We start from the raw sequence: 15,337 nt of genomic DNA on the forward strand, positions 1-15,337 counted from the left end.
CCCCAGATTAGTCCCAGCGTATTCACAAGGCCTTATTAACGAGAATCTATAAAGACAATGCAGGAAGCAGTGCATTCTGGGAAGGACAGGATCATTATAAACCTGTTATTCAGATCATGGGGGGGTTAATATAACAAGATAAACAGCGATTCCCACTACCAGATATGGAGTATCGTCCCAAAGCAGCACAGAGTACTTCAGGAGAGGAAAATGTGTGCGGACATTGTGGGGGGTTTCACAAAGAAGAGTTGACAGCAGCACAGAGTACTTCAGGAGATGTGTGCTGACATTGTGGGGGTTTCAGAGCAGCGTTCACTGCAGCACAGAGTACTTCAGGAGAGGAGTGTACTGACATTCTGGGGGGGGGGTTTACAGAACAGAGTTGACAGCAGCACAGAGTACTTCAGGAGAAGAATGTACTGACATTCTGGGGGGTTACACAAAGCAGAGTTGACTGCAGCACAGAGTACTTCAGGAGAGGAATGTGCTGACATTCCGGGGGGGGGGGGGGGGTTTACAGAGCAGAGTTGACAGCAGCACAGAATACTTCAGGAGAGGAATGTGCTGACATTCTGGCGGGGGGTTCACAGAGCAGAGTTGACAGCAGCACAGAGTACTTCAGGAGAGGAATGCGCTGACATTCTGGGTGGGGGGGGGTTTCAGAGCAGAGTTGACAGCAGCACAGAGTACTTCAGGAGAAGAATGTACTGACATTCTGGGGGGTTTCACAAAGCAGAGTTGACTGCAGCACAGAGTACTTCAGGAGAGGAATGTGCTGACATTCCGGGGGGGGGGGGGGGTTCACAGAGCAGAGTTGACAGCAGCACAGAATACTTCAGGAGAGGAATGTGCTGACATTCTGGCGGGGGGTTCACAGAGCAGAGTTGACAGCAGCACAGAGTACTTCAGGAGAGGAATGTGCTGACATTCTGGGTGGGGGGGAGGGGGTTTCAGAGCAGAGTTGACAGCAGCACAGAGTACTTCAGGAGAGGAATGTGCTGACATTCTGGGGGGGGGGGTTCACAGATCAGAGTTGACAGCAGCACAGAGTACTTCAGGAGAGGAATGTGCTGACATTCTGGCGGGGGGTTCACAGAGCAGAGTTGACAGCAGCACAGAGTACTTCAGGAGAGGCTGATGATGTTAGTGAGCCGCCATGTTTGTTGCCGCTAGTCGGAGTATATAGGTCATCAGATCAGGAAACACGAGGAGCGGCGCTGAAGAAACTTTGTCTGCACGAAAGTAAAACGACATCAGCGGAATCTCCCCCGAAACCGGTCGGACAGGAAGAGCCTAGAAAATACATCAGCGAGCGACAAATGCCGCCGTGACAGACGACCTTCACTCCAGGCGCCATGGAGACGACCTCTGCCCTGCACGGACCGGAGACGAGCGCCGGGAAATTCCTCGTAGTTCCGGTAGAGAATCTAAAACCACAAAAAAGGTGGCACAGGAGAGCGCGTCCGACCGCCATTACCGGAACGTGGACCGATCATAAATGTGAAATATGGCGCATCAGAAACGAGACGGCGCACATTATACAATTATTCCGGGCTGGCCGGGGACTCACAGGGCGCTGCCACGACGGTCCAGCTGGCGGTTATCTGGATGCTCGCCGTCCCCGCTCCAGCATTCTGGGAAAACCCGGGAATTCCAGGCAGCCGAAGACGAGACGTGAAGCCCCCGCCCGGCAGATCCTCCGCTTCCTGGACGGCCCACACAGCAGACTTGGCTGGAATCCATGTTTCCTGGCGCACGGCCCAGAACAAGAGTCACCCCGCTCCGGCGCATCAGTAACGCCATCGGAGCAGCGCTGGTTGCTAGGAGACAATGGAAATGTAACAGACAAGAAGCCTCGTGACCCGACCGCGCCATGTAACGGGATAAAACAGCCGCCACTATCCACGCCGCGCCGGGAGAAACCGTCATCACAGAGACACCGGGCCCAAGAGCTGACAATCTATACACGACAACAAAATCATCGCCTTCCTAGGCCCACTTACCATTCAGGACCCTGGGAAAGCTGGGTGATCACCTCTGTGGGAGCGGAGCCACAATAACCCCGCCCCCTGGAACATTATCACCTTGTAAAGATATTTGGGAATGCGCCAATTCATTAGACCGATTGCAGGTCACATGACGATAATCCCGGGCGGGGGCGGCGGCACATTGACCGCGCGCGTGACTCCTCCGATAATCCCCAACCCCGGATTATCCGCAGACCAAGCGAGAACAGGGGGCGGACCTCCGTGTAACGCCCGCCGCCGCTCCGGTGTGACGCTGCAGCGCCGTACTGGCGATTATAACAATAGTCTGACTGCAACGCCCCGCGCCATTTATAATCCGGTTGTGTCCGTTTACAGACGTGAGAACCTGGAAAAAAAAAAATACAAAACCGATCAACGAATACGCGACACGGACATAACGAGAATACGAGACGAGCGATTACACGGACGATACGCACGGCGACCGAGTCAGAAATGAAACATCTATAATTCAGATGAGGAAACCGATAACTGCGCCCAAATAATCGCCGCGTTTACCGTATAAAAATGAAGCTTTCTGACCGTCTGAAGCCAATTCCGTTAATCGGAAAACTAATGGTCGGTAACTCCGTTGTCGGCGGTTCCATGAAATTTTACCGCAAACTCGTGAAGCGACAAACCTTCAATGCCGCTTCGGTCGGAGCGATTCTGAATAACGGCGGGAGGATTGGCGCACGTTTATGATGCGTCTATTCCACCTCCGCCCCCCTGCGGTGCATTGTATGGAGATGACAACCTCAGGGCTGCGGTCGGGAAGGGGTTAATCACGTTCCCTCGGATTCATCATCACCGCGCTGCGGCCTCGCATCATGGCCGACGCTTCGTGACTATGTCAGTTCACCTTTAAACTAAACCTATCGAGACGCTCCGCCGCGGCATCATCCACATGGAGGCTCCCACACACGCCAACAGCAGCACAGAGGACACCAGGCACAGGTTCCTTTTCCCGCTTTCTGGAGTAAAGCCGCAGCCACGAGGCGGTGGACGGAGGAGGGGCACTTAGCGAGTTTTGACAATTACCGCGTGCGCCATTTTGATCCGTGTGCGGCCGGCGAGCTCCGCGTGGTGAAGACGACGCACGCTCCAGATACCAGCACAGAAACGCAGCCTGGCGACCAATCACAGAGCGGCTCTCATCTCTCAGCTGTACTGTGATTGGTTGCTGTGGGTAACGGTGGTCCAGCTCAGGCCATGAATCTGATGTGACACAATGCAGGGCATGCTGGGAGTTGTAGTTCTTGCTGTTATTTCCCAGAATTTCCCATGATCGTAACCACAACACACGGGGGAGGGAGAAAACCTACAGGACGCAGAATCGTCTCACGTGAGCGATGAAAACGCTAAATAGTGGCAGCGACAGCGGGACGTGGGCGGTCAGTGTCCGCACACCCACCGGATCCTCCTGGAGGAGCCGCAGCCCCAAAACTACAGAGAAACCCGGAGAAGACGTCACCTGCCCCCGAAAAACGTAATGAGGGCGACGGGTCAACGAAATGTCACCGCGCAAATCTCCAGAGAAACCGAGAAATACAGCAACGGCTACGAGTACGGAAAAGAGCGCGGCGGCGCCCCCAGCGGTGATACTGGAAAATAACCAAATACCCCCCCGCCCACCGTGGATTATAAGGGCGTCCCCGAGCGTAACAGGTGTCCTCATCCCCCCCCCGCGTGCCCTCAACTCGCCCTTCGCGTGCCCTCGTCCCGTCCCCCCACGTGCCCTCGTCCCGTCCCCCGCGTGTCGGGGTGTCCTCGTCCTGTCCCCGGTCACTCGTTCCCTAATTCTCAGTATAATTGACCCCGGTCTCGCAGACATAATTAGCGCTCTCTCCAGCGAGGTGTAATTAACGCTCTCCCCGCGGGGTGACGAGCGGCGGTCGGGTCATTCACTTGTTACATAAATGTCAGGACCCGGGAGGGGAAGAAAACGATCCATGAAAGCGATCGCTACAGCGACGAGTAGACCCAGGAGGATGAATAGAGGCAGCGTTACAGTGTATCAGTGCAGGTCTGGAGCCCAGTATAGGAGAGGGATGTGTGCAGCTCACAGAGGATTGTCCAAACTGATACATTGTAACACACCATCAGCTGTGTCAACAGAACTAGGTAATGTTCTAATTTACTGACAGCAAGCAGAGGAATCTATCAGGATTATAGGTTAACCCTATTCACCCCAAACATAATGACAGAGCGGAGAAATGTCAGTACACACAGCCCTCCAGGCGCCGCTTCTCTCCGCTGCCTGCACTTCTAGTCAGCCTATACTCAGATGGACAACAGTCAATATGGCGGCCACTACAACTCCCATCGGGGCCGTTCCTCAGCTTTCCCAGACCACACTGCTGTATTGAGGAATCCAAGAATGAACCACAAGTCAAAGAAATCACCAGAAACCAGCAGCGCCTCCCGTCCCCCGCCTCACCGCAGCGCCTCCCGTCCCCCGCCTCACCGCAGCGCCTCCCGTCCCCCGCCTCAGCGCAGCGCCTCCCGCCTCAGCGCAGCGCCTCCCGTCCCCCGCCTCAGCGCAGCGCCTCCCGTCCCCCGCCTCAGCGCAGCGCCTCCCGCCTCAGCGCAGCGCCTCCCGCCCCCCGCCTCAGCGCAGCGCCTCCCGCCCCCCGCCTCAGCGCAGCGCCTCCCGTCCCCCGCCTCAGCGCAGCGCCTCCCGTCCCCCGCCTCACCGCAGCGCCTCCCGTCCCCCGCCTCAGCGCAGCGCCTCCCGCCTCAGCGCAGCGCCTCCCGCCCCCCGCCTCACCGCAGCGCCTCCCGTCCCCCCGCCTCACCGCAGCGCCTCCCGTCCCCCGCCTCACCGCAGCGCCTCCCGTCCCCCGCCTCACCGCAGCGCCTCCCGTCCCCCGCCTCACCGCAGCGCCTCCCGTCCCCCGCCTCAGCGCAGCGCCTCCCGTCCCCCGCCTCAGCGCAGCGCCCCCCCGCCTCACCGCAGCGCCTCCCGTCCCCCGCCTCAGCGCAGCGCCTCCCGTCCCCCGCCTCAGCGCAGCGCCTCCCGCCCCCCGCAGCGCCTCCCGCCCCCCGCCTCACCGCAGCGCCTCCCTGTCCCCCGCCTCACCGCAGCGCCTCCCTGTCCCCCGCCTCAGCGCAGCGCCTCCCGCCCCCCGCCTCAGCGCAGCGCCTCCCGCCTCAGCGCAGCGCCTCCCGCCCCCCCCGCCTCACCGCAGCGCCTCCCTGTCCCCCGCCTCAGCGCAGCGCCTCCCTGTCCCCCGCCTCAGCGCAGCGCCTCCCGTCCCCCGCCTCAGCGCAGCGCCTCCCGTCCCCCGCCTCAGCGCAGCGCCTCCCGCCCCACCGCAGCGCCTCCGTCCCCCGCCTCAGCGCAGCGCCTCCCGTCCCCCGCCTCAGCGCAGCGCCTCACCGCAGCGCCTCCCGCCCCCCCGCCTCACCGCAGCGCCTCCCTGTCCCCCGCCTCAGCGCAGCGCCTCCCTGTCCCCCGCCTCAGCGCAGCGCCTCCCGTCCCCCGCCTCACCGCAGCGCCTCTCCCCTCAGCGCCTCCCGCCACACCGCCTCCCCTCAGGGAAAAGAATTGTCTGGTCTCGATCAGCGGCCTCCAGCAGAACTACAACTCTCAGCATATCCTGGAGCTCCATGTGTTGGTGACCGCATTATAAAGGATTCCACAGCTGGACGGCTCATTGTCCCCACAGTCCCCGCCACCCCCCAGTTACATCACCGTAACCAGCACAGAGCGCCAAACCACGAGATACTGCCCGCTGCCCACGAGGAGGAGAAATGATCCGCGCCCAACAAGACCGGGAGAGGAAAACACGAGCACGTGATCACCAGCTGCGACAGTCCGATAATCCAGCTCCCAATAATCCGGAAATCAGAGCCTGGCGCCAAATCAGCAGATACCCGACTCGGTGAAGATGGCGGCGGCGGGAGACGACGATCCAATAAAGATAGAGAAGAGTCACCGGACTATTGATTATTCCGCAGCGTCCGTCAGTGCGGGAGGATCTGCCGCCGAGCGCCATCATCGACCTAGGACACGAATAAGATCCGGTAGAGGGGCAGAGAATGGTCTTCACATATCCCCCTCCCCCAGCACTCTGCCCATGTTGTATTCTATTCATGAACCAGGAGGCCCAGGCTGAACACTCGTCCATCCACGCGGCTCTCCTCCATAATGACGTTGATTTTCGGTGCAGCACGACCTGATGTCTGGATAGAGATTCCTCCACAACAAGCCAACCGCAGGGCGATGATCACAGGTGCCCGCCGCAGGGCGATGATCACAGGTGCCCACCGACTTCACAGCCAGCCGCAGGGCGATGATCACAGGTGCCTGCCGACTTCACAGCCAGCCGCAGGGCGATGATCACAGGTGCCTGCCGACTTCACAGCCAGCCGCAGGGCGATGATCACAGGTGCCCGCCGCAGGGCGATGATCACAGGTGCCCGCCGCAGGACGATGATCACAGGTGCCCGCCGACTTCACAGCCAGCCGCAGGGCGATGATCACAGGTGCCCGCCGACTTCACAGCCAGCCGCAGGGCGATGATCACAGGTGCCCGCCACAGGGCGATGATCACAGGTGCCCGCTGACTTCACAGCCAGCCGCAGGGGGATGATCACAGGTGACCGCCGACGGCCGCAGGGCGATGATCACAGGTGCCCGCTGACTTCTGGATAAGGGACTGCTGCCGCAATGTAAATAGCGCGGCAATAAACATTAATCAATGAGGGTAAAGGTGACGTCCGATCCATCCCACAAGACACCAGCACAGACCAGTAACCACTGCTGGATTATTGTATTACTAGGAAAGTTAACCAGTCAGGAGTCCGGGAAAGCCGGCAGACAAGCCCTGGTGGGACTGTAATGGCAGCCAGACGCGCACCTCGTATTTACAGTTACTTGTACTACATTTGTGAGTGCGCCCGCCATTAAAGTGTGAGCTCCTGTGCCCAGTTATGTGGCGTCTTATGTGACTATTCGAGAAGCAACACAAAACTGAGATATGGAGGCAGGAAAGCCGAATCGGAGTAGATTTATATGCCGGCGGGTGACCCCGTGACCCATAGCCTAAAAATGGGGGATAATATACAGATCCACTCACCACCCACAATGATTCAAAGACGAAACGTCACACATACGATGTACTAGGCCTCGTTCACACAGAGTTTTTTTGCAGTCAGAAAATTCTGCCTCAAAATTCCGCCTGGAATTTTGATCTGCCTGCACGCCGTCTGCCATTGAGCGCCAGGGGCAAAAAACGCAGCGACATACGCTTTTTCTGCCTCCTATTGAAGTCAATGGGAAGTCAGACACGTAAACGCCCGCAGATAGGACAAGTCGCTTCTTTTTCCCGCGAGACTGTTTTTCCCCTCACTAGGAAAAAAAACTGCCTCCGCCTCCATTGAAATCAATGAGATGCATTTTCGGACGTTTTTTCGTGCCTTTTCTGACGCGGTTTATGCGTCAAAAATGCGTGTAAAAAAAACCTCTCTGTGTGAACAGGGCCGAAGACTCAAAATGAACCCTGAACAAAGTGAAGAGTTAAACAAACATCTGCCCCTCCCCCGCCCTCCGGTCCATGAGCCGCAGTTTATCGGATTTGGGGCTAATTCCACTTGACATGAACGGTTAATGACTTTCTCCGTATCGATGTCCGGTCTAAGCCGCTTTCCCTGGCACCAGATGTTGATCAGTAATTACCCGTCCCAACGCCCCTCCTGACCCCGCGGGCGGCAGATTTACTCCAGATGTCACTTCATTCCACTTTCCCTTATTTCTGGCGAGACGGTCACAAAACTCACAAGCCGAAAAACCACGAGTCCGTGTAAACCAACGCCATTGTGTCACAGTATTACGAAATCACAGCGCGGCGGTCACAAGAATAATATGACACCAGATGTGCCAACCCCAAGACTGGCAGCGCCAAACCTGCTGATCACACTGGCGCCAATATCCATGACAGAAACCCGCTGACATCACTGTCCAATATATGGCGGGTCTGAACTAGGGAGAGAACCTGGCAACACGGGGTACAGGGCGCCATCCAGCCGAACCCTAAACCGGAAAAATGAGGAGGGAACGTCTATTATCCTGTAGGACAAGAAAATCCTGTACCCCAAGTGTCATTATCCTGTACCCCGAGTGTCCGTGTCATTATCCTGTACCCCGAGTGTCCGTGTCATTATCCTGTACCCCGAGTGTCAGCGTTTCATTATCCTGTACCCCGAGTGTCAGCGTGTCATTATCCTGTACCCCGAGCGTCAGCGTGTCATTATCCTGTACCCCGAGCGTCAGCGTGTCATTATCCTGTACCCCGAGCGTCAGCGTGTCATTATCCTGTACCCCGAGCGTCAGCGTGTCATTATCCTGTACCCCGAGCGTCAGCGTGTCATTATCCTGTACCCCGAGCGTCAGCGTGTCATCATCCTGTACCCCGAGCGTCAGCGTGTCATCATCCTGTACCCCGAGCGTCAGCGTGTCATTATCCTGTACCCCGAGCGTCAGCGTGTCATTATCCTGTACCCCGAGCGTCAGCGTGTCATCATCCTGTACCCCGAGCGTCAGCGTGTCATCATCCTGTACCCCGAGCGTCAGCGTGTCATTATCCTGTACCCCGAGCGTCAGCGTGTCATCATCCTGTACCCCGAGCGTCAGCGTGTCATTATCCTGTACCCCGAGCGTCAGCGTGTCATTATCCTGTACCCCGAGCGTCAGCGTGTCATTATCCTGTACCCCGAGCGTCAGCGTGTCATTATCCTGCACCCCGAGCGTCAGCGTGTCATTATCCTGTACCCCGAGCGTCAGCGTGTCATCATCCTGTACCCCGAGCGTCAGCGTGTCATCATCCTGTACCCCGAGCGTCAGCGTGTCATTATCCTGTACCCCGAGCGTCAGCGTGTCATCATCCTGTACCCCGAGCGTCAGCGTGTCATCATCCTGTACCCCGAGCGTCAGCGTGTCATCATCCTGTACCCCGAGCGTCAGCGTGTCATCATCCTGCACCCCGAGCGTCAGCGTGTCATCATCCTGTACCCCGAGCGTCAGCGTGTCATCATCCTGCACCCCGAGCGTCAGCGTGTCATCATCCTGTACCCCGAGCGTCAGCGTGTCATCATCCTGTACCCCGAGCGTCAGCGTGTCATCATCCTGTACCCCGAGCGTCAGCGTGTCATCATCCTGTACCCCGAGCGTCAGCGTGTCATTATCCTGTACCCCGAGCGTCAGCGTGTCATCATCCTGTACCCCGAGCGTCAGCGTGTCATCATCCTGTACCCCGAGCGTCAGCGTGTCATCATCCTGTACCCCGAGCGTCAGCGTGTCATCATCCTGTACCCCGAGCGTCAGCGTGTCATTATCCTGTACCCCGAGCGTCAGCGTGTCATCATCCTGTACCCCGAGCGTCAGCGTGTCATCATCCTGTACCCCGAGCGTCAGCGTGTCATTATCCTGTACCCCGAGCGTCAGCGTGTCATCATCCTGTACCCCGAGCGTCAGCGTGTCATCATCCTGTACCCCGAGCGTCAGCGTGTCATCATCCTGTACCCCGAGCGTCAGCGTGTCATTATCCTGTACCCCGAGCGTCAGCGTGTCATTATCCTGTATCCCGAGCGTCAGCGTGTCATTATCCTGTACCCCGAGTGTCAGCGTGTCATTATCCTGTACCCCGAGTGTCAGCGTGTCATTATCCTGTACCCCGAGAGTCAGCGTTTCTTTCTCCTGTACCCCGAGTGTCTTTCTCCTGTACCCCGAGTGTCTTTCTCCTGTACCCCGAGTGTCTTTCTCCTGTACCCCGAGTGTCTTTCTCCTGTACCCCGAGTGTCTTTCTCCTGTACCCCGAGCGTCATTCTCCCGTACCCCGAGCGTCATTCTCCCGTACCCCGAGTGCCATTCTCCCGTACCCCGAGTGCCATTCTCCCGTACCCCGAGTGTCCCCTGACTGCCTCCTTCCTCTGATTGGTCCCGTTTGCAGCGGTGACATTGGCTGATTACAGAGAGCAGCAGCTCGCACCCTCTAGAAGTCCAGATGCTGATGAGGTTGTATTTGCTGCTGTTCCGGATCTGATGATCGCTCAGCACGGAGCTGACAGGTACAACGCGGGGAACATGAACATCACATTTACATTCGCCGCTTCCTCGTCTTCTTTTCGGTTTCCATCAAGGTAAAAATATCATAAGATAAAAAATGTCACATCCTGGAGATTCCCAAACAACGCGGCGCTCATCTACTGGAAACAGCACGACGACCGCGGCGGCAGCGGGGGAGGGGGCGAGGCTTTGGTATCGGACAAGCTCGAATTCTTGATTTTTCGCAGCGACGCGACGTCCTGCAGGGCACAGGCGGATATCACCGGCATCGTGAATCAATAACCCGCTGGACCCACGACCTCCGAGGAAATGCGCCAATTATCGCCCAATGCCGGGCAGCGCATTAAAGGGTAAATCCATTCAGACCGACGAACAGCGTTTACGTAAATGAACCTTCATCATTGTGCAAGGAAAACTTCTAACTGACCACGAGTTTAAAATCCTCGCCGTTTTCAAGATCTCTGCTTGGGGTCAGTGAATAGGAACATTCCATTTTACATTTAGAAACTGTTGCAGATCTAATACTTCTCACAACTGAGGCTTTGTTACAATTGTATCCAGTGTAGACACAGTTGCAGAACGATTCTCTCTCCTGTTTGTTACAATGTCTCAGTGCAGATAAGACGTATGTTTGTCATCCGGGCGGTTTCCCTCACTGTATGAAGCAGCAGGACAAGGGCAGGACCAGGTTTTCAGCTTCAGGAAGTCAACGCAAATGTTTAAATTCACTGACAGCAAGCAGAGATGTCGGCAATGGCGAGGAATTGAAACTCTGCTATGTCCGGAGACCCTCCCTCCTGCTCGCCGCCGTCCTATAACGTGTCGCCCCAATACTATACATAGGGGCAGAAGAGCAGGAACCGCGCAGAGAAAACGGAAGAAATTCAAGAAGATTTCAGGAGCAACAACGTAACCACGTGGGGTCGAGGATTCCAATATGGTCGCCATGGGGGTCTTCACTCAGCTTTCCTAGGCTCCTGACTGGCAAATACGTGCCGCGGGTCAGCCCCAGTGTCACCGCAGATCTTCAGTGTGAATAGCCGGGGCATCTGCCATTCAGGAATCTAGGAAAGCTGGATGACCCGGTGCGCGCTGTAGATGGTTATAGTGGCTGACAAGATGGCGGACAGAGGACGATGACAGGGTCCGGCAGACGACACTTAGAGACGCGGCGGCGGCGCCCGCACGGTTCACGCGCCGCCATCACCCAGGAAACGGATCAAGAACAAAGAAGTGAAAACGATTCGCATCAAGTAACAGGTGAGCGATAGTGAAAGTGAAAACCCCTCCCCCACCGCGGCCGCCACCACACTGCAGGGGCCACCCAGCTTTCCCAGACGCCTCAATGCCAAAACTCACACAGGAATGGAGAACTGGGTGACCCCCATGAGGGGACCGGTACAGCCGTCACCCAACTAATCTACACCCCACCCCGGAACGTCGCAGGGTCCAGATTTACCGGATGAACCGGAGTCGCGGTCCCGGCCACTGATCCTCCAAAGTGAAGACCCCAAAAGCAGGAACGTCTTATCCGTGGAAATCACGCGGTACCGCGGCCTCCGCAACGTCATTATATACGGCTCCAGTAATCCGGCGCTGGCGTCCTGGACTATACCATCTAGCAGAGGGGTTTTATATGATCGCCCCCCCCCCAGATATTTCACCTCCGACACCGCCCCCCTGCAAACCCTCAACAACCACGACCGTCATCCATGACACTAAGGCTCCGTGGTCTGAAAATGCGCAGCTTCGAGGGGACACCTCCTGATTATAAGACGTTTTTTTATTCAAAGTCACGTTTTTCGCGGCCGTATTTCTATGGAGTCTATGAAAAACGGCTCAAAAAATGTCTGGAGTGACCGGCGGTGGGAGGAGCTACTGACAAAGCTGCCGAGTGCGGAACCAATGCTAATAAACAAGAAAACCACGCGACTGCGGCGGACTCTGCTCACAGCGGTCCACGGTACATTAGACACATGACGCCTACCACGACGGAGGTCCGAGACCAGAGCGCCGCCGTCACATGACCACTATTGTGCAATTCAAGACGTGCGGCTTCCTACACGGCATGAAAGTGTCAGAGCGCAGCCGCGGGCGATCATGGCCGGTTCCGGACGGCGACTTCTGCTGCTCAATGCCGGACAGACACGGGAGGCGCCGTTATTTTCCGGCCACACAAATGTCGCAGTCACAATTTATCCACAGCCGGTCACATCTGACAAACGACTCGGCGGTCACGGCGCTGCTTGTTGTATTTTCTACGGTCAGGACAGGCGCGTCGGAGTCGCCATCTTACCCGAGCCTCCGCGAGAAGCGTCACATGACAATCACCGCCGGTAAGAGAAACTGTCGGCAGGCGTCTTAGCGTTGCTGCCGCTATATCGTGTCCGGTTAACGGGCCATCACATGACACGCGGCAGAAGTCCTCTTGACCCCTCGACTGCTGGACAGATTGGCGCGCAGCCCTGTCCACCAAAATTAACCCTTATACACAAAAGCGCTCCCAACCCTGGCACCCAGCGACGAGCGCGGTCACCCCATAATAAAGACCTGAAGACCCCCGCGGGCCACCCCCTCCCCCATACCTGTGACATCTGAGGCCTGAAGACCCCCGCGGGCCACCCCCTCCCCCGTACCTGTGACATCTGAGGCCTGAAGACCCCCGCGGGCTACCCCCTCCCCCGTACCTGTGACATCTGAGGCCTGAAGACCCCCGCGGGCTACCCCCTCCCCCGTACCTGTGACATCTGAGGCCTGAAGACCCCCGCGGGCTACCCCCTCCCCCATACCTGTGACATCTGAGGCCTGAAGACCCCCGCGGGCTACCCCCTCCCCCGTACCTGTGACATCTGAGGCCTGAAGACCCCCGCGGGCTACCCCCTCCCCCGTACCTGTGACATCTGAGGCCTGAAGACCCCCGCGGGCCACCCCCTCCCCCATACCTGTGACATCTGAGGCCTGAAGACCCCCGCGGGCCACCCCCTCCCCCGTACCTGTGACATCTGAGGCCTGAAGACCCCCGCGGGCCACCCCCTCCCCCGTACCTGTGACATCTGAGGCCTGAAGACCCCCGCGGGCCACCCCCTCCCCCGTACCTGTGACATCTGAGGCCTGAAGTTGATGTCCTTGAGGTCGATGGATCCCGGGGACAGGTTATGGAGCAGCTGGCACAGGAGGACGCCATCTCTGAGAGCCTGGGCCAAGTCAAAGACCACGGCAGAGGGCCACACCACCCGGTGGTCAGGGGGCAGCACCCTACAGTCTATCAGCCAGCGGCCGCACTGCCTCCACTCCTCCATACCGGCAGCACAACACCCGCGGATCACAGGGCCGGGCACCACATGGCAGCCGAGACACAGGATATATCAGGGGTGCAGTATTGGGGGGCTGTGTATATATTGGGGGGCTGTGTATATATCAGGGGTGCAGTATTGGGGGGCTGTGTATATATAAGGGGGGCTGTGTATATATTGGGGGGCTGTGTATATATTGGGGGGCTGTGTATATGTCAGGGGTGCAGTATTGGGGGCTGTGTATATATAAGGGGGGCTGTGTATATATTGGGGGGCTGTGTATATATCAGGGGTGCGGTGTATATATCGGGGGTGCAGTATTGGGGGGCTGTGTATATATAAGGGGGGCTGTGTATATATTGGGGGGCTGTGTATATGTCAGGGGTGCAGTATTGGGGGCTGTGTATATATCTGGGGGGCAGTATTGGGGGGCTGTGTATATATCGGGGGTGCAGTATTGGGGGGCTGTGTATATATAAGGGGGGCTGTGTATATATTGGGGGGCTGTGTATATGTCAGGGGTGCAGTATTGGGGGCTGTGTATATATCTGGGGGGCAGTATTGGGGGGCTGTGTATATATCGGGGGTGCAGTATTGGGGGGCTGTGTATATATCAGGGGTGCAGTATTGGGGGCTGTGTATATATCTGGGGGCTGTGGTAAGGAGTTGCTGTGTATATTGGGGGGCTGTGTATATATCTGGGGGCTGTGGAGCTTGTACGGAGGTCGCGGTGTATATTGGGGGGCTGTGGCTATATCTGGGGGCTGTGGAGCTTGTACGGAGGTCGATGTGTATATTGGGGGGCTGTGTATATATCAGGGGTGCAGTATTTGGGGGCTGTGTATATATCTGGGGGCTGTGGAGCTTGTACGGAGGTCGCTGTGTATATTGGGGGGCTGTGTATATATCAGGGGTGCAGTATTGGGGGGCTGTGTATATATCAGGGGTGCAGTGTTGGGGGGCTGTGTATATATCTGGGGGACTGTGTATATATCAGGGGTGCAGTATTGGGGGGCTGTGTATATATCAGGGGTGCAGTGTTGGGGGGCTGTGTATATATCTGGGGGCTGTGGAGCTTGTACGGAGGTCGCGGTGTATATTGGGGGCTGTGGCTATATCTGGGGGCTGTGGAGCTTGTACGGAGGTCGCGGTGTATATTGGGGGCTGTGGCTATATCTGGGGGCTGTGGAGCTTGTACGGAGGTCGCTGGCTTCCTCGGCGCCCGGTTCTTCCCCACAGGACGGCCTCTAGTCACGGCAGGATGCAGCGCCCGGCTCCCGCATCGTCCACACAATACGGCGGTCAGTAGCGGCGGCGGCTCCGTCCTCAGCTCCTCTCACACCGGGGGCCGGGGCTCCGCTCTCTCCCGGACTTCTCGGCTTTGATTCAATGCGCGTCCCCGCACCCAAACCCCGGAGCCGCGCAGACTGGGAGGAGCTGAGAGGAGGGCGGGGCAGGAGGCGGAGCCAGTGGCGAGTGCGGCGCTCAATGCGGGAGAAAAGAAGTAAAAGAGGAAGAAGAGGAGGAAGGAAGGAAAAGAGGAGGAAGTATAAGAGGAGGAAGAAGAGAAAGAGGAGGAAGAAGGGAAGGAAGGAAAAGAGGAGGAAGTATAAGAGGAGGAAGGAAGAAAAAGAGGAAGAAATAAAGGCAGAAAAAGAGGAGGAAGAAGAAGAGAAAGAGGAAGAAGAGAAAGGAGGAAGAGAAAGAGGAAAAACTGAAGAGAAAGAGGAAGAAAAAGAGGAGGAATAAGAGGAGGATGAAAAAGAGGAGGAGGAAGAAGGGTAAGGAAAAGAGGAGGAAGAAGACAAAGAGGGGCAAGCAAAAGAAGAGGAATAAGAGAAAGAGGAAGAAAACGAGGAAGAAGTGAAAAAGGAGGAAGAAGAAGAGTAAGAGGAGGAAGAAAAACAGGAGGGGAGATGTGGAGGAGAGAGGCTGGAGATATAGAGGAGAGA

General features: G+C 57.1%; 1 protein-coding gene across 8 annotated transcripts in view; it reads right to left on the minus strand.

Annotated features, from left to right (window-relative positions):
• Nucleotides 1-14,794, minus strand: part of VAV2 (vav guanine nucleotide exchange factor 2) — a 72,402-nt gene extending 57,608 nt beyond the window's left edge. For 7 of the 8 annotated variants that reach the window (XM_075834599.1, XM_075834596.1, XM_075834594.1 and 4 more), the window contains exon 1: nt 13,188-14,794. In XM_075834599.1, the coding sequence (XP_075690714.1) occupies nt 13,188-13,391 (204 nt within the window). In that variant the 5' untranslated portion in view covers nt 13,392-14,794. Of the gene's footprint in view, nt 1-12,677; nt 12,695-13,187 lie in introns of those variants that run through there. The other variant, XM_075834600.1, reaches the window with a different exon arrangement.
• Between the last annotated feature and the right edge of the window lie 543 nt (nt 14,795-15,337).

Source organism: Rhinoderma darwinii, chromosome 8 (assembly GCF_050947455.1).
Source record: "Rhinoderma darwinii isolate aRhiDar2 chromosome 8, aRhiDar2.hap1, whole genome shotgun sequence".
Classification (NCBI taxonomy): domain Eukaryota; kingdom Metazoa; phylum Chordata; class Amphibia; order Anura; family Rhinodermatidae; genus Rhinoderma; species Rhinoderma darwinii.